General features: G+C 40.1%; 1 protein-coding gene across 8 annotated transcripts in view; it reads left to right on the top strand.

Moving 5' to 3' along the window:
- Positions 1 to 22,808, top strand: part of TMEM241 (transmembrane protein 241) — a 56,036-nt gene that overhangs the window by 13,982 nt on the left and 19,246 nt on the right. For 5 of the 8 annotated variants that reach the window (XR_010610164.1, XM_065668128.1, XM_065668124.1 and 2 more), the window contains 8 exons: positions 170 to 195; positions 1,327 to 1,378; positions 3,059 to 3,107; positions 5,088 to 5,133; positions 6,123 to 6,158; positions 12,233 to 12,267; positions 13,624 to 13,693; positions 16,405 to 16,498. Coding sequence is in view for 7 of the 8 variants with exons in the window: in XM_065668128.1 (XP_065524200.1) it covers positions 170 to 195; positions 1,327 to 1,378; positions 3,059 to 3,107; positions 5,088 to 5,133; positions 6,123 to 6,158; positions 12,233 to 12,267; positions 13,624 to 13,693; positions 16,405 to 16,498 (408 nt within the window). In the remaining variant the exon portion in view is untranslated. Of the gene's footprint in view, positions 1 to 169; positions 196 to 1,326; positions 1,379 to 3,058; positions 3,108 to 5,087; positions 5,134 to 6,122; positions 6,159 to 12,232; positions 12,268 to 13,623; positions 13,694 to 16,404; positions 16,499 to 18,739; positions 18,827 to 22,808 lie in introns of all 8 variants that reach the window. The other 3 variants (XM_065668125.1, XM_065668123.1, XM_065668127.1) reach the window with 2 other exon arrangements.

Below are 22,808 nucleotides of genomic sequence, written 5' to 3'. Positions count from 1 at the left end.
AGCAGTGCTCAAACATAATGCACTGTTGAGTGCTGCTCATAGGATTTTTAATGTGTTTGGTACAGTAAGGTCAGCTGTCATCATTTTCCTGGTTTTGGAAGGAGAAAGCACTATTTCACCCTTTTTATTCTTAAATTTTAATGTTTTGTTCATACTTTCATTTTTACAGCAGACCTCTCATCTGAAAGTCTGTAGGTAAGCTCTTAAAAGTGCTCACATTCAGATTCAGACTTGTTTTGGCTCCAGCTTCTGTATTTGCTTCAGATAATGGCACACCAAAACAATGAAGAATGAAAGGCACATTCCCGTGGGCGGTGAGCCTAAATTGCAACATTGGAATAATGAAATAGTTTTAAAACGTATTTTCCTTTTTCTTTTTTTTTCAAACCACTGCTTAAATAGATACCTTTTTTTCTCCTTATAAAAATAAAAAAGGCCGGTCTTCCTGAATAACAAAGCAGTGCTTGTAGGAATGTTTTCGGAAACGAGATGGAAGCCAGGTTTGATGTTCCATTAATCTTAAATGTAATCTTAAACAGTAAGAGAAAGATAATTAATGTGATATAAAATAGCTAAAAGTGCCTTTCCTAAGAAAAAAACGAAGAGTAAGTGATACCCTGTTCTGCTAGAATCAGTCGTATTAAGCTACACAACCTACCAGCCCTGGCTGGCCCTACTTAGTTTGGTTCCAAAAAGGAGATAGAAAGGGAAAAAGAGAAGTCAGCCAGTCATGTGTTAAAAGTTTTATTCTACCCTCTCACCATCCCCTTGAAGAATGCATATTTGCTGTCCTTCACGTTCTGTAATCTTTTAGCAGTACTTAGAGTAGATAGTTTGGTTATTATTCAGTGTGATTAGAGGCACCATCTTCCTAAGTAATACCACTCACTACCACTTTGCTCTGTGTTCTGGAGTTGAATCATAACTTTCAATGGAGTCGCCTTTGCTGGAATTGTTGTAATAGGCAATTCATCTTAATGAAAGAACTTTGGTAGCCATTCACGGCCAGAAATGTGTTGATTTTGGCTTTCTGAAGCAACCTAGGGAAGCCAGATGGCAAGTGAAGAATAATATTCCTTACCAAAAAGCTTGTTTTCATCACTGCTGAGGTGTTTTGTGCTGCTTTTTATATAAATTTGCTGTGTATGAGTTAGAAGAGTACATGATGTAAAAACTTTGGTGGCAAAAATTACTTCTTAAATATGGAATAAAAATTAAACAAATTAAATGTCAGTGTAAAATTGAGTGGAATTGCCTATACTTTGCTGAGAGTACAAATCCAGGTTATAAGGGTTTAGTCCTGTTTGGTTTTTCTCTTCTCCACAGTGTGCTGTGCCTCCTGGTAGCAGCAGTGTGCCTTCCTTTATGTGACACACAGGTGAGCTCTGCTTTGTAAAGTAGCTCAAGTTAGATCTTGATGTTTGACATCTTGTCAGTATATGAGGGATGTAGCTTTTACTTGTAAGCTAGGGTGGGATTCCTGTGAAGGAACCAAAAATGTTGTCTATTGCTGTGTTGTAGTCTTGCTGATGTTAATGTGTTTGTATCATGATGAAACCACTGAACAGACATACAGCTCATCAGTGAAGATGATTGCTGGGGAAACCATCGTTTAACTTCTTATAGGGCTTAGAGCTAATGACTTAGGTTTGGATTAATTGCACATACTTTCAGGAGGTACCTGAATTAGCTTTATAATAACTCTGTAGCTACTGGAGAAAGAAAGGAGGTACCTCCAGAGAGCACTTAGTCCAGCAAAGATCTATTCCTTGGAGGTGCTTTTCTCTTCTGGAGTCTTAGGAAGGCTGATTCCTTGTTTTAGATACTTTAGGTAATGTGTGAAGTCAGGTAGGATGAATCTGGGAACTTGTCTGGATGCATCTGATCAAATGTAGTCATCAGAATTGTTGCACCTGCACTAGCTCCCCTTGTAGTCTGTGGTGCAGAGCAGGAGTTTCTGGTGTACCATTCATCTCCTCAGAAAGCAGACACCTAAAATATGTCAGGTGAATTCCTTTAAAAAATGTTTATTTTTCCCCATTGATGAAGAGAGCCTACCTTGCTCAGAGACAGATGTCTGTGTAAAGCACTCTTTTGGATACTCTGTGGTTAGCTGGAGCATTGGGGAGAGATCCTGTTAAGCTGGTGCAGGGGCTGAGAGGGAAAAGGAGACAAAGGGAAGAAAAACCTTAGTGATGTCCTCTGAGCTTCTTGCCCCTCCTTGACTGCCAAGACAAGACTAAGCAGACTGGGGTCTATATAGAATCAGAATAGTTAAGGTTGGAAAGGACCTTAAGATCATCTAGTTCCAACCCCCCTGCCATGGGCAGGGACACCTCACACTAAACCATCCCACACAAGGCTTCATCCAACGTGGCCTTGAACACTGCCAGGGATGGAGCACTCACAACCTCCCTGGGCACCCCATTCCAGTGCCTCACCACCCTAACAGGAAAGAATTTCCTCCTTATATCCAATCTAAACTTCCACTGTTTAAGTTTTATCCCATTATCCCTTGTCCTGTCACTACAGTCCCTAATGAACAGTCCATCCTGAGCATCCCTATAGCTCCCCTTCAGATACTGGAAGGCTGCTCTGAGGTCTCCATGCAGCCTTCTCTTCTCCAGGCTGAACAGCCTCAACTTTCTCAGCCTGTCTTCATACGGGAGGTGCTCCAGTCCCCTGATCATCCTCGTGGCCCTCCTCTGGACTCGTTTCAACAGTTCCATGTCCTTTTTATGTTGAGGACACCAGACCTGTACACAATACTCCAGGTGAGGTCTCATATGCTCAGATTGTTTAAGATGGTGTACATATCTGAAAGAAATAGAGCTGTTCTTGCCAAGACTAGCTGAGAGCCTGGGTTATGGGCATATGCCAAGTCTCTAACTGGGACAGGAAAAACTTTGGTCTTCCTAGTCTTCTTTCATTATCTTCTCTTTCTTTGTAGCATAGCTCCTACTCACTGTACTTGCTTTTTGAAGCTAGAGGCAGGGAAATAGCAATAAGTATGTTTACATGAATGTGCTTTTATTTATGTAGATGTTCTTTATTGCAGTTTGATCCAAATGGTTATATTTGGGCTCTAATTCACTTGATCTGTGTTGGTAAGTAATTTCTTTCAGAAACGGAATTAGAAAGACTGAATGTGTTGAAGAAATCAGCTTTATTATGAAGTGACTGATATTTAAAGTTCTTGCTGTAAAAAACACTTGGAAAGAATGAAGAAGTTCAGTAAATATAAGAAATGCATTCCTTTCGTATCTCTTACATTGAAAACAACAACAGAATAAGCTAGATACTGCAGTCAGTTAACAGTGAATGAGAAAATGCACATACAATTTTAATCAGCACTAAGCTTTTCTGGGAGTTTTTGATGGTTGCCTACTAAGAGATGCTTCTTTCTGAGGGGAAAAGAAACATGGAAAAAACCAAACTCCAAGCAAGAACTTGTAGCTGGAGCTTTATTGCACACACTGATTTTATTTAAAAACTGACAGAAATATTCTAAAATACCATGGAATGTGCTCCCAAAGGAAGGATGTTGAAATGTTGGGATTTTTTATGCAATCATATGCATTTAAAAAAGAACTTTAACAATTAGTTGCATAACCTGTCAGGTTTTCTTTTGTCTGTTTCAGACTAAACATTGACTTGGATAAATCACAATTATTCTCTGAAAAGCTAGAAACAGACCCCGAAAATCTGAAGAAAGAGAGAGTAGTACTTTTTAACTAGGAGATCTGTGTCTTTTGGAGCATTAGGCTGGATAATAAGGGGCTTCTGTTTGTTTCTTAGCCGTCTGATAGTGAGTGACTCATTCGTATGTTAAGTCTTGTCTGCAAATAAGGGAAGATTCCTTCTTTATTCTGTCTATCCATACTGTAAATTTTTCAGGGCAGAGGTAATATGTTTATATGTATTTGTGTCTAGGGAGGTCTAGAGATCTCATTCCAAAATGTTGTTAATATACAAATAAGAAATAGGTTTTTTGGTTTTGGTTTTTTTTCCTTTAGGAAACATTCAATAGTAAACAGTTGCTCTTAGAGAAAACAAAAAGCTAAGGATTTTTCACTTCACATACTTGTTTGCTGTAACGAGTGATGTTGTTGCTTTCTTAAAGCCAAGAGGTCTCATTTGTAAAACAGTGCTAGGCCATGGAGGTGGAAAACTACTTAGAGAGTCTTCAGGAGGTCCCTTCTGTGTGTTTGAAACATGTAGGAAGTGCCAACATAATGTTTATGCTCAAAATATAACTTATTTCCATTTCTCTTGTTTTGGAGAGAATGTTGTTGATACACCCGTTGGGGGGGTTGTGTAATTAGATTTCGTATCAACCGACACAGAATAAAGATGCTACAAGGAAGGGCAAACAGATGAATTAACTTGTTGCACAGTTAATCAAGACAGCATTAGAGAAAGGACATGTGTTCCACCCTTCGGCTTGTGTAGTGGAGACAGAATTGTGGACATCTATTACATAGTGTTCTACTGAATTTTCTTTCATTTTCTGTTTCTCTTTGTGAGTAAAAAAACCAAAACAACCAAAGCCTTGAAGAAGGGGTCTAAAAAAAACAGAGCTTGAAGCTGTATTGTTCCTTTTTTGAGTGCTTAAAGCTTTTCCCGGGATAGAAATGGGAGCCAAGAGGTGGGTAGGTCAAGTATGTAAAGAACGTGGAGACCCTAGAGCTGAGAGAACTCTGAACAGGAAAGATGGCTCAGAGCCAACAGCTGTAGGGGTCTACATAGGTAAACACATCATAGAAGGTACCAAAAAATTGTGGTGGGTTGAAGAAACCATTCTGTGACACTTTTCTGTATGTATTCACATACACGCACAGAGCTAAGAGTTTTCTTCAGAACTAGAAGAAGCACATAGCATGACAGTACTGTGAGATTATAATGTTTTGAAAACCATCAATATAAAGCAATAGGTTCATTTTACTCATGGTTTAGTTATCCTTTGTGCCATGTTGCTAGACTGTAATTCAGAGGGGTTCCATATGTGCCAGTATCACGGCCAAACAAGCATGGTTTGTCAGAGTGATTGCATGTTACAGCAATTACACATGTAATTTCAATTACAGGGGCTTACAAAGTATTTCACAAGTTGTGGAAACCTAACTCTTTAAGGTAATGTGTTTTCATATTCTTTTAAAAAGAAAGAGATTGTTATCAAAGAGGGTTAGAGACACATCTGTGTAGCAGTCCAGTAAACTGTAGGTATTTCTGTGTTATCAGTGTGAACTGAGCCATTCCTGGTTAATCATTAATGACTTCTCTTGGAAGAGGAGCCTTATTTATTGTTGGTAACAATAGCATGTGGTTATTGATAGTCATATGCCTAACTCAAACACTGAATTAAACAGTGTATTATCAAAGGGTGATGACTCAGTTCTGAAAGAAGATCCTCTAGTTACTGGCACAGGCATTAAAAGGAAATGTTTGTGTTATCCTTGAAAGCTGCATGGTTTGAATCTGTCAGTATCTCCCTTTGAGACACAGTCTCAAAAGCATTTAGCAGCTGGTGACTTCCCACAGGACTGGGATGGCTGAGTACCTTAAAAACCTTACAGTAATCCCATGTGCATGTTAGATAAACATGCCAGGCAATAGTTGTATTGAAAGCAGGTGGCATTACATGTTTACAGTGTCTGTCATCTGCAGTTCTCTGTGTCAAAGGAGATAGATATGTTACCACTGCATATTATGTATATGTACATAATACACACGTGTATAAAATATGACTAAGCTAATTTATTTCAAAACCATTTTCCAGCTCTTCTTAAAAGGTGTAAATTTTAGTCAGTCTTACTTTATCTTCACTTTAAATGAGACTCTCACTGACATAGGAACAACAGAAATAATGTGCAAATGATGTGTTAATTAATATGTAATTAATATGTGTAAATTTGTGTGATTCATATATTGATAATGTAAATAGCTTATTGTTAGAATGTATCTAATTATAATATAATGTTAGTATTACCTGATTATAATGTGTCATATATAATATTATGTAATATTACAAATGTTTTAATACTATTTAATATACTGATCTCTCACACCAAGTGAACTTTGGTACTAAAAGAACACCTTTCTTTCTTTCCCTCCTCTCCCAGTGATCTGGACCAACAGTACATCAACTATGTATTCAGGTAAAATGAATAAGTCTTTGATACACCATAGCTGTCTTTATGTGGTATGTGTTTTTATTTTCAGCCATGGCTTGTTTAGAAAACACGTAGCTACCACTACTTAAATGTATGTATTTAGCAGGACATTCACTGAAAGAAAGTGCTAAGCTGAACAGTTTAGCAGCTGAATTTTTTTGGCTCAGGTTATAGGTGTACATGCCAATATACACCTGGGCAGGTAAGGTGTTAATTATGAATTTTTAAATCACCATGTGCACAAAAAATTTGTCGTTTCCAGTAATAATATTTACAGAGCAACTCCCTGGCAATACCCTGCTTCAAAAAATAAAACCTGAACAAAATTGCCAGAAGGAGAGGCAGTGATTACAAAAGTATGACGTGCAAAGAACATGAGCGTAAGTGATTGTTCAGAGTGCTGTTAGTGGGATTGAGTAATTCAGACTTTCAGTTGTTTTTCTGATTTGGAGATATAAAAGTGGCTTGTTATTTTGTAGTTAGTGAAAGAGCCTGAATCACTGACCAGACTTCCCTGTGGGTTTTTTTATATATAAAAAAGAGTTAGGCTTTCCTCAAAGAGCCATATAAGCCAAAACATTTGGTGTGCATTTGCTTCTGCTAGATTTTTGTGAGGCTTTATTAGAGTCTCCTCCATCCATAATCATACCTTGTATATGTTGACTTATTTTCTTGGAATGGTAGCTAAAGTTGTATGGGGGAATACTATAGAGTACAGATACTAAGTTGTAAGAGAGGATAGTCAAAAAGAATGAGAGAACAGAGGTTAGGAATAAGCATAACAAAGGTGAATTTGTGTTTGCCATTTGATTGGATGGATGTATGCTCTTGTTTATCCCATTAAAGATCCTTGATAGGAACACAGCAGGGACACAAATGTAGGACAGTTAATTCAGTTCCCATTTATCTTGTGAGCATCAACATGATAATACTGTGTGTTTCCTTTTATCTTAGTTCAGTCATATCTTGTATTTCCATAAGTCATGCAGGCCTCTGATTTTGCATTTGTATGATTCTAGTGTCTATTCAGCAGGGTCCCATGCATTAACAATATCTGAATACCAGTTTGCTTGAAGTAGACTCTTGTTTAAGTCAGTTGTTTTCCATCTACTATGAAGTGGGAGCAAATAAATATTACTCAAAGAAGGTAGTTGCGTTTGTTGAAACTGTTTTGAAGAATTAGTCAGGGAACTTGCAAAAATATTGCTGTGTGCAAAACTAACTCCTGAAGTTTTGAATGAGCTGTAGCTATTTGTTTCATGTTGAGTCATGAAACAAGCAGTAAAATTGATTTTTTTGTTTGGCACCTGCCTGGCTATGGCTGTCAGTGGTCATTTTAGTATAAAAAGAGGGCCTGAACCTTTAAATTCAGATTTTTCACTAAATTTCACAGCTTTGATAGAAAAGTTAGGGTTGAGTTCCTGCTCTGTTAATTGATAGTAGCCCTTGCCTGTGAAGTTGTGTCCAGCAGAGAGCAGGAGTTCCATAAGTGAGGTTATTGATTTAGAGGCTTTTGAAAGAGAGAAATTTCTCGTTAAGGAGCTGTGAAGCTCAGGAATATGTATTTTAAAAACAAAAAAACAACAGTGGAATTGTGCAGATTGGAAGGTGGCTATTTTTAGCATCTGCTTAAAAGCAAAAATGTGTAATCAAAGCTTGCAGAGATTTTCATCATTAAAGGGCTTGAAGGTCAGTGTAGCTTCTAAGATGATGGTACAAAGCAATAGCTGGAAAACATGGCTTAGAGGAAGTAGAAGGTAGGATATTTATTTGTTTGGCTTGGGTCAGTGTATTTCTGTATGTGTATGTATTTATATATGTATTTATGTATGTATTTATGTGTGTTAGAAATGCTCATAGTCCATAGCATTTGGATCTTGTCTAGGGAAAACAAACAGTGCCACGGTCAATGGAATAAGTGACATCTGATTTCTTTTAGAGTTTTGTTTTGTTGTAATAGCTGATGATGTTTGAGAGGGTGTGAAATTTGGCAGAAGTTGTCTCTGTTGTTTGCAACCTCCACGATGTGCCACTGCTGTGAAGGTCCTCCAGTGTCTAACGGGCCTGAAATCTTTCTGCTGCAGAAAGCACTGGCAGGGTTTGTCCCTTTGTGAGACCTCTGGGCATGTGGTTAGCTTGGAAATACTGCCGCTTCCCAAATTTGGATGAAGCTGGTCAGCGTGTTTGGGAGCTATGCAGAGCTATGAATGTATGTGTATACCCAGCTTTATTGCACAAGCTTAATTTCTGTGAAAAACAGTCAAAAGTATTTTTAAATCACACTGAATAGAGGGTATTTTACCCTGAACGTTCTCTGAATGAGTGCTAACTCCTTGTGGGCAGTTCTGGGTCAGAATTACTGTAAACATGTGCTTATCCATTGGAGGGTGCCCAGCACTAAATTTTGTGACTTAGCAGGCAGGTATGTGCTGCTTCCTCTACTCGGGGCTTTTCAAGGGCTGTATTGGCCATGAGAGGATCCCAGTTCCACCTCCAGAACAGGACAGTCTAGTGTGTACTGATGGCCTTGTCTGTACAAGCATGATACTATGATTTATGAAGGAACTTGATAGTGTGGTTTCTGCAACTTTGTCCCCTTGATACTATTACCAATGGCCTTTATATCTCCTTATTTCTAACCTAGATCAGACAGCTGAAATGTACAGGGGAAAGAAAGAAGCCAGATAGTGTTTAGAATTGTAGAATTATAGAATCAGTTAGATTGGAAAAGACCCTTAAGATCAAGTCTAACCATTAACCCAGCACTGCCAAGTCCACCACTAAACCATGTCCCTAAGCACCACATCTCCATGTCTTTTAAATACGTCCAGGGGTGGTGACTCAACCACTGCTCTGAGCAGCCTGTTCCCATGCTTGACAGCCCTTTTGGTGAACAAAGTTTTTCCTAATAAAGAGGAGAATACAGGAAAATATATAGGTTTGTTATAATAGCATCTGTTCAAAGCGTTTCTGTTCGGTATGAAAGCACAGTTACACTCTGTGTGTAGAGACTGCCTGGCTAGAGCAGATTAAAAGTTCTGCCCCAAGCTACTGGATGTTAGAATGTACCAATATGTTAGTTAAAAAAAATATATATTCAGATTGAAAAGAAACATTAACTGTATTGCCTCTGTTGGAGCCAATGCAGCTGAAAATAGGTAAGTCTCCTAACATTTGCTGTCCCTACATGCCATATACTGTTTCTTGTTTTCACATCTGGAACAGTTTGGGAGGGTAGAGTGTTATAAGCAATGTACATGAATAGGAACTTTCCAGAACCAAACAGATCTGAAGAAGTATTTGCTTATGTTGAAAGTGTGGCGTTCTTCTCACTTCATCACCTATAGCATGATTATTCAATAGCTTTTAAAAAGGAAGCCAGACCAGGAGCAAGTATAGGAGGGAAAGCAGAGCTGTGCTATACAGGGAAGGGAGGGGTGATGATGTTGCTTCTCAGTGCCCAACCCCATGCTGTTCATCTGTTTAAACACGTGGGGCAGGGAGGGTGAGGAAGAGGTCAAATGTACTTCAAGAGCCTCTCTATAATCCTCTGGTCTTATTCCCACCACCTTTTTTTTACTGCAGTATTGCATTTCCCTGTACTCCACCTTCTGCATTAGTGTTCTGCTTCCTAGTGGGTTTTCCAGTAATCTTGCATTTTCTTTTATTCCTTTGAAGATCCCCACTTTTATCAAGGAAACCAGATTTCTTCCCCCTAGCTAGCTGGCAAGGGAAGCATGAGGGGAAGGAATAGTAATTTTACCTGGCATGTTGAGGGATACATAATGTGTCTTAGAAGTGGGTCACAACTCATCTTGGGCTTTTTCCTGTCCTAAGGCAGGTAGAGATATGTTACTTCTTGTAGAAACCTAGAAGAAAATTTCAGGACAGGCTGAGAAAGTTGGGGCTGTTCAGCCTGGAGAAGAGAAGGCTGCGTGGAGACCTCATAGCAGCCTTCCAGTACCTGAAGGGGGCCTATAGGGATGCTGGGGAGGGACTCTTCATTAGGGACTATAGTGATAGGACAAGGGGTAACAGGGTAAAACTTAAACAGGGGAAGTTTAGATTGGATGTAAGGAAGAAGTTCTTTACTGTAAGTGTGGTGAGGCACTGGAATGGGTTGCCCAAGGAAGTTGTGAATGCTCCATCCCTGGCAGTGTTCAAGGCCAGGTTGGACAGAGCCTTAAGTGAGATGGTTTAGTGTGAGGTGTCCCTGCCCATGGCAGGGGGGTTGGAACTAGATGGTCTTAAGGTCCTTTCCAATCCTAACTATTCTATGATTCTACGTCCCCCTATCTGTCACTGTCTGATACTTGTTCAGAAAGGCATGGTGAGGAGAAAAGAAAAATGTATAGCAGGAGAGTTTCAAAGCGTGAATTAATGGCACTGACGAAGATGTGAGGTGAAGGCTCTGTTCTATGCAGCTAAACTCCATGTGGCTTCTGGAAATGCTTTTAATCTGTCACTTTTGTAAATTAAAAAGCTGCAGTAGATTTCCTGCAATAGGGAAGGGCAGCTTTGCAGGCATAAATTGCTGTTCTTGCTGACAAAATCTCTTTTTAGCCAGAAAGAAAACCACAGGTGACCCAGCCTTCAGTATTGAGTACAGGGGAAAAAACAGGAGCAGAGAAATCAAGCACAGGGATACTGGTTTTGCTGCAGCCTGTTTTCCAGACTGTCCTGCTGGAAACCTCTAAATCTCTAACATGGTTTTACAACATCATTGTGTCTTTTCTACTTATGTTCTGTTTGGAGCAGAGCTGGAGTACAACTTTAATGCCGTCTAACCTATTCGCTTTAACCTGCTCTATACTTCACAAAGAAGGTTTTGTTCTCGTCCTGTGTTATTTTTGGATTGAAGCCTGGGATGTCTGGAAGGGTTATCAGTTCCTCTTGGCTAAAGAAGGAAGTTTCTCTCTGAGCATTTCCCAATCTCACTGTTCTGGGGTTTTGTTGTTGTTGTTTAAAAACTAATAATGCAAAAAGCAAAAGTGGAGAAACACGTCTTAGTCATAACTCTCATCACTGTTGATACAGTTCCACTTGCCCTGCCAGTCTCCTTTTTCCTCCCTTTTTTTTTTGTTCAGTCAAAAGCAATAGACCTTCTTTTTCTCTCTTTACAAGGAAACTGAGGAGTTGGAACTGTTTGTTGTGAATCTTTGCACAGAGAGGATTTGGGGCAGTTCTCTATAGATTCTGTCTTAGTGGTGCCACTGTCTGGCTTAACAGCAGGTCTGTTGAAAAGGACTTGGGTGTCAGTACTGAGGTCTATATAGGGCAGTAGTATATGATCGTAGCAAATTCAGACAAACTATGTATTTGGCTATGTTAGAAGGTTCTTGGCCATCAGATCGAGAGAAGTTATTACGAGCACTGCTGAAGCTGTAGCTGGAATACTCTATTCAGTTTTGGGCCTCCCAGTTGGAGAAAGATGCTGAGAAACTGAAAATCTTGCAGAGGCCTAGTGACATTGTTAGGGAGCGAGAGTACATGGTGTGCTCCAAAGAGAGTTTGAAGGAGCTGGTCTTGTTGAGACTGGCAAAGTGGAGGCCAGGGTACAACCTAAGCACTGTCTGCACCTTCTTGAAAGGGAGTTACAATGATGACAGAACCAACCTTTTCTAAGTAGCAGATGGTATGGAACATAAATTGCACGAACCATAAATTGCAGCTTTGGTGGTTTAAAAATGGGACACCAGGAAAAACTTCTTTGCTAGAAGAGTAGAGTGGCCCTGGGACAAGTTACCTAGAGAGGTGTGGAGCCTCCATGCTAGAGGTTTCGGAGACCTGTATTTTTGAGACAGAGCCACAGAGGATTTGACTAAATATTGGTAGTAGTCCTTCCTCAGGTGAGAGATTGTATGGGGTGACTCCAGAGATTCTTTCCCAACCAATTTTTTCTTTTATACTTGATACGTATGCCTTAGTTATTCTACTTACCTGGAATAAGTTTCACGATCAACAAACATGCACAAAACTTCTGTTTATAATGTTCAGGCCATGTCATAAATTCTGTAGTAGCCAATTAATTTTTATTTTATTTTATTCTATTTTTTTAGTGTGGTGCTGTTGGCCTCTGCATCCCATCCAGCAGGTAAAGTGCATAGAGTTGTTCCTTTTTTAGGTTTCCATATTGCCTTTCCTTTCCCTGCATGTTTTTAGAGGCCAGACTCTAGAGCCCTGCAATTCAACAGGAATATGACCAATAATAGGATATCCTGTAGGAAGCGGAGGGTATATAACACTCTGTAATTTGCATATTTACTAATACCTTAGCTGCCATTTGCAAAGAAGCAACATGGGACTGACAACAAAGAATGGGTTTTGAGGTGGTGCATGGAACAAGGATTCCCTAGGTGAACATGTCCTTTTCAGAGCAGTGTCTCAGCAGTCCATAGTTTCCTTCTCTGTACTGCCCTCAATGCTATGCAGAGATTTAACTTCATTGTTTTCAGAAGTTGTAACATCCTGAATGACCAAGCAGCCTTTTTTCCAGCCAGATTTGCCTATCCCACATGGCCCTTTTTAGTCCTCATCATGCTTGTAGTAAGCATGGGTAAACCCTTCCCAAATCTTCATTTGCGAAGCCAAGCCATCAATCACATCACTTGAGCCCATGGCAGGATTTGAAGTAGCAAAAGATCAAAAGGGTAGCAATGGAGAAACTGAATATTTGATGGTGGCTAATATTCCTATCATACTGGTGGTTTAAGAGTTAGAAGGTTAAAGATGATAATTTGTTGCTTTCACTAGACATTTGCTCAGTCAGAAAAACAAACAAAGAAGCATTTAAATAAAAGTTCGCCCTTTTGCTTGGTGGTGGTGCATGTAGGCACTTCCCCACCAGGGTAGACAGACACATTAAGCAAAAATGTCCTGCATTTCAAAAAAGGAAAGATGGAGCTTCCTCCAAATCTGTAGAGCCTGAAGGCTGGAAAATTCCTGGGAATCGTTGCTACTAAGAGCAACCAGGGCCCAGGTTCCTGGAAATACAAGTACTCGAGAGTTCTACTTGGATCTGGGAGAACTTTTTTAAACCTCCCAACTAGCTCTGTGTGACAGAGTTCAAATGCCAGAAGGGGAAGCAGCCAGCATATGTCTCTGTTTCCTGACTATCATGAGCTCTGTAATAAAAGAAGTGGTTATGATGCATGTCTATCCACTGGCAACTGTTGGATAAGCAGGATCCTCTGTATATGAGCAAAGAATACTCTAACGTATCCCTTTCCCTTTTTCAACCAAAGGCAGGAACTGACCAGAATCAAGGTCAGAGAGAAATCATTAAACACACTAGAAATGTGGAAAGTATCCTAAATGAAAAGCCAGCCAGCTGTAAAGGCTTAAAGGAATGTTAAACTAGTAATGCTCATGTAATTGCTGTTCCCCTGCTTGTAACAGTGAGTAATTTTTCCCCCCTGTGTTCCACTGAGTATATTGCTTTGTCCCTCAGGTGATCTCTTCAGTGCCTTGGACTTCCCATTCTTGTACTTCTACAGGTTTCATAGCAGCTGCTGTGCCAGGTAAATTCTCTGTAACAGGACGTGAATGTTTTCAGAATAAGAGATCCTATTGACTTCCAGCCTTGACTCTCAGTTAAAAATTTCAGAGCATGCAAAACCTTAGTTATACTAGCTTCTGCTGGCATAAGCCAGTGAAACTGCAGAGAACATGTATCTGTGCATATCAGTGGATATGCATTTGAAGGCCTGAGATGCAAATGTGCTGGAAGTATATGTGTTTATTTGAGTGACTACGTTCTGATCAAGGAAATTTCCAGTCATCAATGAAATAATTTTTACCTAATGTAGCAGAGCTTCTCTTAAATGCTTCTCAAGTCAGATTAGCCCTTGTAAAACTTGCTGTTTGCAGAGATTACAAAGTATTAGTCTTTAGTAGTATATGGGTGTACATGGATTTCTTTGCCTGTACATCTTGTTATTTGGCAGAATGCTTTTTTGGGGTAAAAGGGAAAAGCTTTAACAAGTGTTCCTTTATTTTGAGTAGCAAAAGTTCACTGACCAGTAGTGTAATTCTCACAGGACAATGTAAATATGATTCCTGTAGGTCTTAATTATGAAAAGAAAAAAATTATTCCAGTCTTTTGCCAAATGAAAGTATTTTCTTTTTAGAAGGGAAAAATATTTTCATGCAAACTCATGGCAAAAATATTTCCTGGTTGTTAGGGATTTTCTTTCTTAGTCTCTGGATTTTTCATTAGCAGTGGATATTAAAAATGATTGTTAAGTAATTTCCCTATGTACATATATTTTTTTGTATGAAAGTGGCTTTTTTCAAGGGTGGACTATCCACACTACAAGTAACTTGCAGTTAGTTATTAATGAATAAAATAGTTCCATGGTAGGTAGGTGAAATGTATTTCCTCTTGAGGGTAAGGTCTAACTGCAGGCACTAATGGGCATCTGTCTAGCCCAGATGTTTTTCTTTTTCAGTTCATTAGAATTTTACCACTGTTGTAGCCTCCCACTTCTGTTTCCATTGCCCTGGCTTCGGTACATGTATAGTAGATAGCACTGTACACTACAGCAAGTAGAAAGGAATAGTTAGATGGAGAAACAAACACCTCGGTTGCTCTCCTACATCTTGCAATGTAGTGTCTTCACAGACATAAAGGATTTGGAGGAAAACTTACACATCAGTAAGTGTAACTGATGTAGCTAAATCTGCTACCTGTGCAGGATGTCTGAAGCAGTAGTAAGGTGCAAAGTGCTCCATTTATTTAATGAAATAAACTGGTTTTAAGTGTGACATCAGTATTTGAGGTATTACAATTAGCTGTTTCACTTTTTATTTTGGAATTACACAAAACAGCTTCACATCACTCTTGATTAAAAACCCTTCTCAGCAGGGCAGAAGATGTGGAACAAACTTCAGCCAGCTACTGGACTTTCAGAAGTTTGGGCAATGCTGCTTCATTAAATGCACGGATTTTTGAGTAGAATGCTCTACGGCTCACTACTTCATCCTCTGCAACTAGGAGGGTTTGAGTTTGAGACTGTCTTTTATCATCAAAGCAGCATTTGCTTTCTGGGCTTCAGGCACAGTAGGTAGTCCTTTGGGGGTTCACATTATGTCTTGGTGTAAGAAACCCTAGTACCTCCTACTTCAGGGCAGTTACCTTACCCTACTCTACTGACATGGTTGAGACGCAACTCTGCCACAGGTACTGAGCAGGGAATAGCACTTGGCTGAGGTGCTGGAGCCCAGCATGGAACTTCTGACATGACGAGCCACCATCTTCCACCCTTCCTGCTGTTGCAGAGAGGGGACCAACTGCATTGAGTAACTATCCAGAACAGTGTAGCCTCTTCGAATACCAAGGCACTTTTTATCCCACAACTGGTATGCTGGATTGATCCTATCTCCTTCCTCATGCAGCTTCCCACAATACTTTGTAATCCCATTCCTCTCAACCAGCCACACAGTATTTTGTGCCTTACATATTTGAAGTCCTTTTTTGTTCCCTGCTTGCTGGTTTACACTTTTTCACTGGTTCACAACCAGTGGATTGTATATCACAAGTGAAACGAAATCCAGAGCCAAATCTTGTAATCTTTATAAGGTTCAGTGAGATGTGGAACCTTTTCCTTGAGAGTAGTCTTGGCTTCAGGAGCACTGGGGACTACTGTCCTACATGGCTTGAGAATCAAAATTCCCTTAATCGTCAGCAGAGAGCTTTGGGGTATTCTTTTCCCAGCACTACTGAGTCATCTATCTATTTGTTATACAGTAGAGATGTATTTGACTTCCTAATTGGAGTTAGGCTTCATGAAGTTTAAACAGCTTGAAAGCTTCAGGCAGAAACTTTCCAGTGGTTATGTTTTTTTCAGTTCAAGGCTCTGTGGAGGCTGAAGTGAGTTAGTTGCCAAATGTGTGGCTCCTGTTGAAATTAGCATTGCGTTTATTCAGAGCTATTTCAATGCCTGAAGTTAATATTTCACCTCATGTTTCCAATAATCTCTACTTTTCTGATTATGCAAGTGCGTTAGAGACCAGCCATAAGAGCATCAGACTTGCTTTACTCAGATTCTAGTCACTGACTGAACAAAACCTGGTGTGTACTGGACATCAAGTAAGCTCTTTGTCCACCAGCTTGCTTTCTCCAAATGGATTTAACACTGCAGTTCTGCATTAGGAAAGCCAAGATGCCTGTAAAAGGTTGCTTAGTTGAAATTAAGAGACATTATTAACAAGCTTTCCCCGTCCCTTGCAGTGGTCTGTTGGGATTCTTTCTGATGTTGCACACAGTGAAGCTAAAAAGCAGCACAACCTCAGGGCAATATGCAGCATGGAGTTTCCTTGCAAAGGTAAGAGAAAGACTGTCACAGGAGCACAGTGGATCTGTGCTTCTCCCAGGAGAGCTGAGGAATTTCTGCATCTCTGTTGCTATTCCTGTTTGACACTCCTAGTGCCTGTCTGTGCAACTTACAAGTAGACTTGAGGTAACAAACGTAAGCCAGGATTGTTAGCTGAAATGAACTACTGTACATAGGCTGAGGTTTAATGGAACTGGGCTGGTTACTGCAGCTAATGTTCTGGCCTACTGAATTGCAGTAATACAAATCTATACTTTCCAAAAGTGTTTTGGAGAAGAATACTCCTTCTAAGAGTGTGTGCACCAGCCATTGCTTCCAGTGTGTCTTCCCAGAGCCAAGAATTAAAACTAGTTCCCAGAAGTTCAGTACCAGAACTCTCACTGTTACCATTGCAGAGGAGAGTGGTGGCTGTCATTTGCCATGACATTAACAAGGCTTTTGGCAGTATCTCTCACAATGATCTTATATCCAAATTTGACTGTTACAAACAGTTAGATGGGTAAAAAATGTGGTTGGATGATCAGGCTTAGGAGGTGGAGGTTAATGATTCTTACTCTAATTGGAGGCTTGTGACAATTAGAGTAGCACAGGGATCTGTCCTGCAACCTGTCTTGTTTAACATCTTCATTGAAGAATCAGAGGTGATAGAGTGTGCTCACGTTTGGAAGGGACACCAAACTGGGAGGACCAGTCAATAGTGCTGAAGGAGAGGGCTGCGTTTCAGAGGGACCTGGACAGGCTGGAGGAATGGACCAACAGAAACCTTACCAAAATCAAAATGGACGGATGCGAAGCCCTGTACATGGGAAGGAAGAGCAATAATACAGGCTAGGAAGAGCGCCTGGCAATAATGCAGGCTGGGGATTGGATGGCTGAGAAAGAGTTGTGCAGAAAAGATTGGGGATTTTGGTAGACAGCAACCCAAACATGAGCCAGCAGTGTGCCCTGGCAGCTAAGAAGGCCAAAAGTATCCTGGGTTATACTAAGTTTGCTTAGTTGTACTGCATAGGCAGTACATAGGCAGTAAATTCATGGAAGTAATCATGCTGCTCTACTCAGCACTTGTTAGACCACATCTGGAGTAGGGAGCCTTGTTTTAGGCACGTCGATACAGGGAAGAGATGAATAAACTGAAGCAAATTCAGCAGAGGGCTGCCAAGAAAGGCAGAGGGCTGCCAAGAAAGTCAGGGGGCTGAAGCATTTGCCTTATGAGGAGTGGCTGCCAGACTAGGCTTGTTCGGTCTGGAAGAGAGACAGTTTTGGGAGCACCTAACAAACAACAGCCACCCAGTAGCTACGGAGAAATTACCAAGACAGATCCAGGCTATTCACAGTGCCTTGTGGGATGGGGTGTGTAAGATAACAAGCATAAGTTATAACAAGAGAGGCTCAAACCTGGGCATAAGGAAAAGCTTCTTCAACCTGACGACAAGTCAGGGAGGGCAGAGGTTTCCCAGGGAGGCTTCTGTCTTCAAAAGTTTTCAAGACCCAACTGGACAAAACCCTCAGCCAACCAGGAATTATCCTGTGATCTGTGGATTTGGGGTCTGGCTGTACTTTGGTTTCAGTTATTAATAGCTGATTTGGTTTCAGTTATTAATAGATGATTTGTTAAATTATCAGTGGTAAAGGCAGTTAGAAGAGCTTGTCAGACTTCTTTTGCCTGGTTAGATTTACTCCTTTTCTCTGGTTAAATTTTACCCAGTTTCACCACTCTCAGCTAGGTCATCTGAAAGCCACAACCTTCCTATGTAGTTCGTGATCATAGCTTTTTTACTGCAGTGAAGCTCTTACCTTACCAGGAAAAAAAAAGAAAGTAGGATTGCATAACAATATGCTTGTTTAGAAACTGGAATCAAATGAATGTTTGGTTTTCCTGGGGATAACAAGAAGAGAATGATGGGACTTTGCAAGCTGTTCCACACTGTACGAGTCTCATAGATTTTCTTACCACTTTGAATTTCTTCCAAGCATTCTGACTGTGCAGATTTTAGTTCCATGGCTTTCTTCTTGCTCCTTGGTAGCAAGTCAACTGATCTAGAGCTTGCTTTTGCATTTATTTTGTTTTTCCTTTTTAGCATTCTGGGTTGGAGATGGGAATAGCTGGCTCTGCTGGTAGGTGTTGTGCATGAGGAGAAATTGTTCTACATGTGGTATTCATAACCTGTATGAAAAAAATGCCGTCAAAGATGTGTTGTGAAATATATTTTAAGCAGATTTGGTCCTTCCCAGGTGAAGTGGATCAGAGCCACAAAGTCTGGACTGGATCAAAGCTTTCCCAAAGTTTCTAGATTTGTACGGTTTTAGCCAACTCTAGACGTAAGTTAGACAAAGTTTGTTCTAGCCACTGCTATCAATGAAATTACGTGCCTTTATAGCAACTAAAAATTTGTCCCTGTGCCACTGTGATAATTTAATCTGCTCTTCAGCCTTGAAAGTCTGTGTTTGTTAATGAGTGTGGTTTAATTATCTTGCTTGGGAAGGTTTTTCTTAACAGGACAAATTAGGCCTTTTCCTGTTGTTGCTTCTAACCCAGTGCTCAAATTATATGTCTTGTCTTGAGTTCAAAGAGGGGAATAAGTAATAAGGACATGGGATCTGTCTGTAGCCCTTACAATTTTAGCAGAACTAGCAGTTTCCCTGATGTCTTTCACCAGAGTTTTAAAGCTTGCTATAAGAGTGATTTTAGGGCTCACTCACACCCATCTGAGACAGCATGAGGAGCACAGAGGAACTGCTGCTGTGAGTGCTGAAATGCAGCTGATTTGGGGTTAGAAGTCAGCAAATTCTTGCAAAAATCTGAAACACTGTAGATTGGTTTTAGAAGAGGAATCAAAAGAGACTGCAGAGACAGACATGGAGAGGCAGAGAGAAGGAGCTGAACTGGAGCTTGCCTCCAAGGGTGTGGTGCTGATTTACCAGCTCCTGCAAAATTGTCACAAGCTATCTTGTAACTGTAGGGAGCTATAAATCTTGGTATGGAGTAGTTAAGAAGAGTCCTATCTATCTCATCAGTAATGCTGCTTCCCGCTGGTGTTCGTAAGTGTTAAAACTACATACTAATCCAGCTCAACGTTGCCAGAGTATGAGGGCTGTCTCAGTCACATCTTAAATCAACATACGTGCAGAAAAGCAGTATTTAACTAGCACTTTAACAGTCTGTTTGAATCCAAGTCTGTGACTCCCTTTAAAAAAAAGGAAGGAAGTTAATGTGGATAAAGAATAAAGATAGAAAGTATTTGAATCTGGACTTGCAGAATGAGATCCAGTGGAAAAAAAAAAACCTCCGGTCACAACAATGGCTTTGCGTTCCCACATGAGCATTTTTCTTGGATTGAGTAGTGCCCTAGATCATTCTCTTAATATCTCAGACTGACTGGAGTTTTCACCAGCAGTTGGAAAGGAGCAGCATTTGAGGCCAGAATATGTTTATCTTGCAAATGAGCCAAGAAAGGAGAATGCTGTAGTCCTCAGACAGCAGTGCTAGGCCTCTGGGGAGGTGCAGAGAATTAGAAAATCTATTTTCCATTTGGATGCTTTGTACCTATGTGACTGATGAGCTGGGGTTGAGATTGTTGCCACCACTTCATTCTTGTTAAGTGCCAACAGACCAATAAACTAAGCATGAGATCTGATCGGGCCTGCTTTGCAGATTCAGAAAGACATTCTTTCTGAAGCCCACGTATTTGGCCTTCTTGCCCTCTAATTTTTCATTCATTTAAAAACTGGAGCTGGGTCGTAACTTGTTTTTATGATACTTTGGCTGTGGCAACTTAATCAATGTATGAGGTATTTAATTCTTCCCTGTAATGATTTCTGACAGCTTTCATGTCAAAGCTTTGCTTTGTGCAGAGACAGACAAAACACAGGTTTCATCTGTGTATATAGTCCTGTGTGATATTTATAGTGACAAATGCTCTCTGCACTTTTGCTGTGAAAGCAAATATTGTGTGTGGTAGTCATAACTGTATAGATTCATGAGAATTGCCAAAAAATCAGTAAAGTAATCTCTAAAACAACAACAACAAAAATGCTTTTAAGAAGCCCAAGAAATATGGAATATTTTGTCATAGCACATACTTAATCCCCAGAAGAGCAAGGATTTGAAGCTGTGCTGAGATTTCTTGTTTTAATTTGAACGCTATGCTAGTATCATGGGTCATGTACTGGAAAGAAAAACTGGAGATGCTCATATATACAGATAGAAGCATCTGGTGAGAATGCTAATGAGTTCTAACAGTGCTGTCAGGGAATTTGTTTAGATTAAGGCTGCCAATCTGTATCCGGTGATGAAACTTGCTAGGGTCTCTAGAAGTTAAGCAGCAGAAATAATTTAAATCATGAATAGGAGGGAAAAATGGTATTTCGTAACTTTTCCTCAGCAACGTACTAGTTACTTATGAATTAATTTTCCTGTATCATGTTTAGTGTTACCCCAATAAACTTTGTCATAGGGAATTCAGCTTGTTTTCAATACGAACCTATTGAGATAGCTTGTTATGAAAAGAAAGAATAAATAAGAAGTCCGGTGTACCTAACTGTAGCCCACTGCACGTACACCCCAGCGGTTTTAGTCTTTTCCCAAAATATATAATGGCTATTCAGAATGCCTCCAGTAGTCTTTGATTTTGTATTTTGTGTCTGTGTATCTGCTTCTTTAGTCCCCATGGTGTCTTGAAAAGTATGGATAGACTAGATCCATCTTCATGTCAGCACAGAAAATGGATGATACCCTTCTTAAAGACTGGAAAAGTACTGATGTTTTTTATTAAAGCGGAAATTATCTTTTTCCTGCTTCTCATAAAATGGAGAGGCCACAACTACGAGTCTTCTGGGGCTCCTAGCCTGGTTATGCTCACTGCATCTCTCTTCACAGATAGCAGTTCACATGAGAATTTTATCTGCTTTAATTCCAGGGGCAAACCAAGCAGGAGAAATGTATGCTTTTACACATTTTTGCAGTCTTAAAGCTTCTGCTAGAGCATGTGCTCCCATTTGTATACCTCTTAATTCCTCTGTCACTGCTGCTTAGCATGTAAGTACTATAAAATGTTTTAGTCCAGAATGTCAGTTCATTATTTCTGCTGAGGGTTATTTACTTGCAGAAATAAGTGCTACTCTAAAAAGAGTCCTCCCATTGGTATCTTCTGAAGCAAATGGCTCTCCTTGTTCACATCTGCCCTGATGGGAAAGGGTTCTGGGTTTTAAAAAATCTGTTTAAAATTGGTATATCATAACCAGAAAAAGAATGTGTTTGGTTATCTGGCATTTGCTCACTTGGTTATATTGTAGACTGAAGTAGCGTCATCTTTGCATGCTGCTATGCTGTGCTCAGGCAAAAGTAACAGTGAGATTCTTGGCTGAAAATGACATTGCTTTCTTGGCTTGAACCTCATAAAGCTTTATGCAGAAATGTCATAAACTCCCACTGGAGTTCCATAAACACAGTGTGTTTTCATTCGGCAAAGATCCTGCACTGTGTGCAAGGCTGTCTCAGGACTGCTCACCCGACCCGGCTAAGCTGCAGCTGCAAGCTCAGCCCCTGCGGGAGAGGGAAAACTGCATGCTAGACCTGGGTGGACTCTGCTGGTAGGTGCTCTCTGTGGCACTACTGTGGTTTGAAGTGCATCTGAGAGAGGGTGTTTCCATGACCCTAAAGCTTCCAATTATGCCAAGAAGGGGGAGTTCATAAGAGTAGAAGTGAGCTTCTTCCATCTACACACCTTGTGTACTCTTATGCATGTAATGGGTACACACATATGCATAAAGACAATTAAAAATGGTAAAAAATCCTTATCAATTTGTGGTTGGTCATCACTGTATGAAATATGTACGTTTAGTCTTGATTCCTGGGAGTCACCATGGGGACAATATATTGATAACTTGGAAAATAAAATGTGTTTCTTAGCTCAGCTTGACAAGCAGATAAGGCAATCAGTGTGCCCTTAACTGCATCTTAAGGGTCTAGAAAAAAGACCAGCTGCTGAAACCTTTAAAGTATAGGTATTTGGGTAGTTTCCATGGAGACAGCTAGATAGTTACTTTGTAGCATCCAACACTAATTATACCATATAATTGTTGGGAAGACATCAGTCTCCATAACAACTCCATTATGGGCAACATGACCACTGAGCTTAAGTGGCACAGGCTCCCCGAGCCACTAATGCAATTTGAGGAAGCTATTTTGTAAGAATAGCTGAGACTTGTTGGAGATTTTGAATCTCCAGGTAATGGAAAAAATTAATACGTGCATTAAGAGGCATTATATAGAGTTGCAGTTGTGTATCCATTGAAAATGGCA

This window comes from Lathamus discolor, chromosome 2 (genome assembly GCF_037157495.1).
Source record: "Lathamus discolor isolate bLatDis1 chromosome 2, bLatDis1.hap1, whole genome shotgun sequence".
Classification (NCBI taxonomy): domain Eukaryota; kingdom Metazoa; phylum Chordata; class Aves; order Psittaciformes; family Psittacidae; genus Lathamus; species Lathamus discolor.
This window is presented reverse-complemented; position numbering and strand designations above follow the sequence as displayed.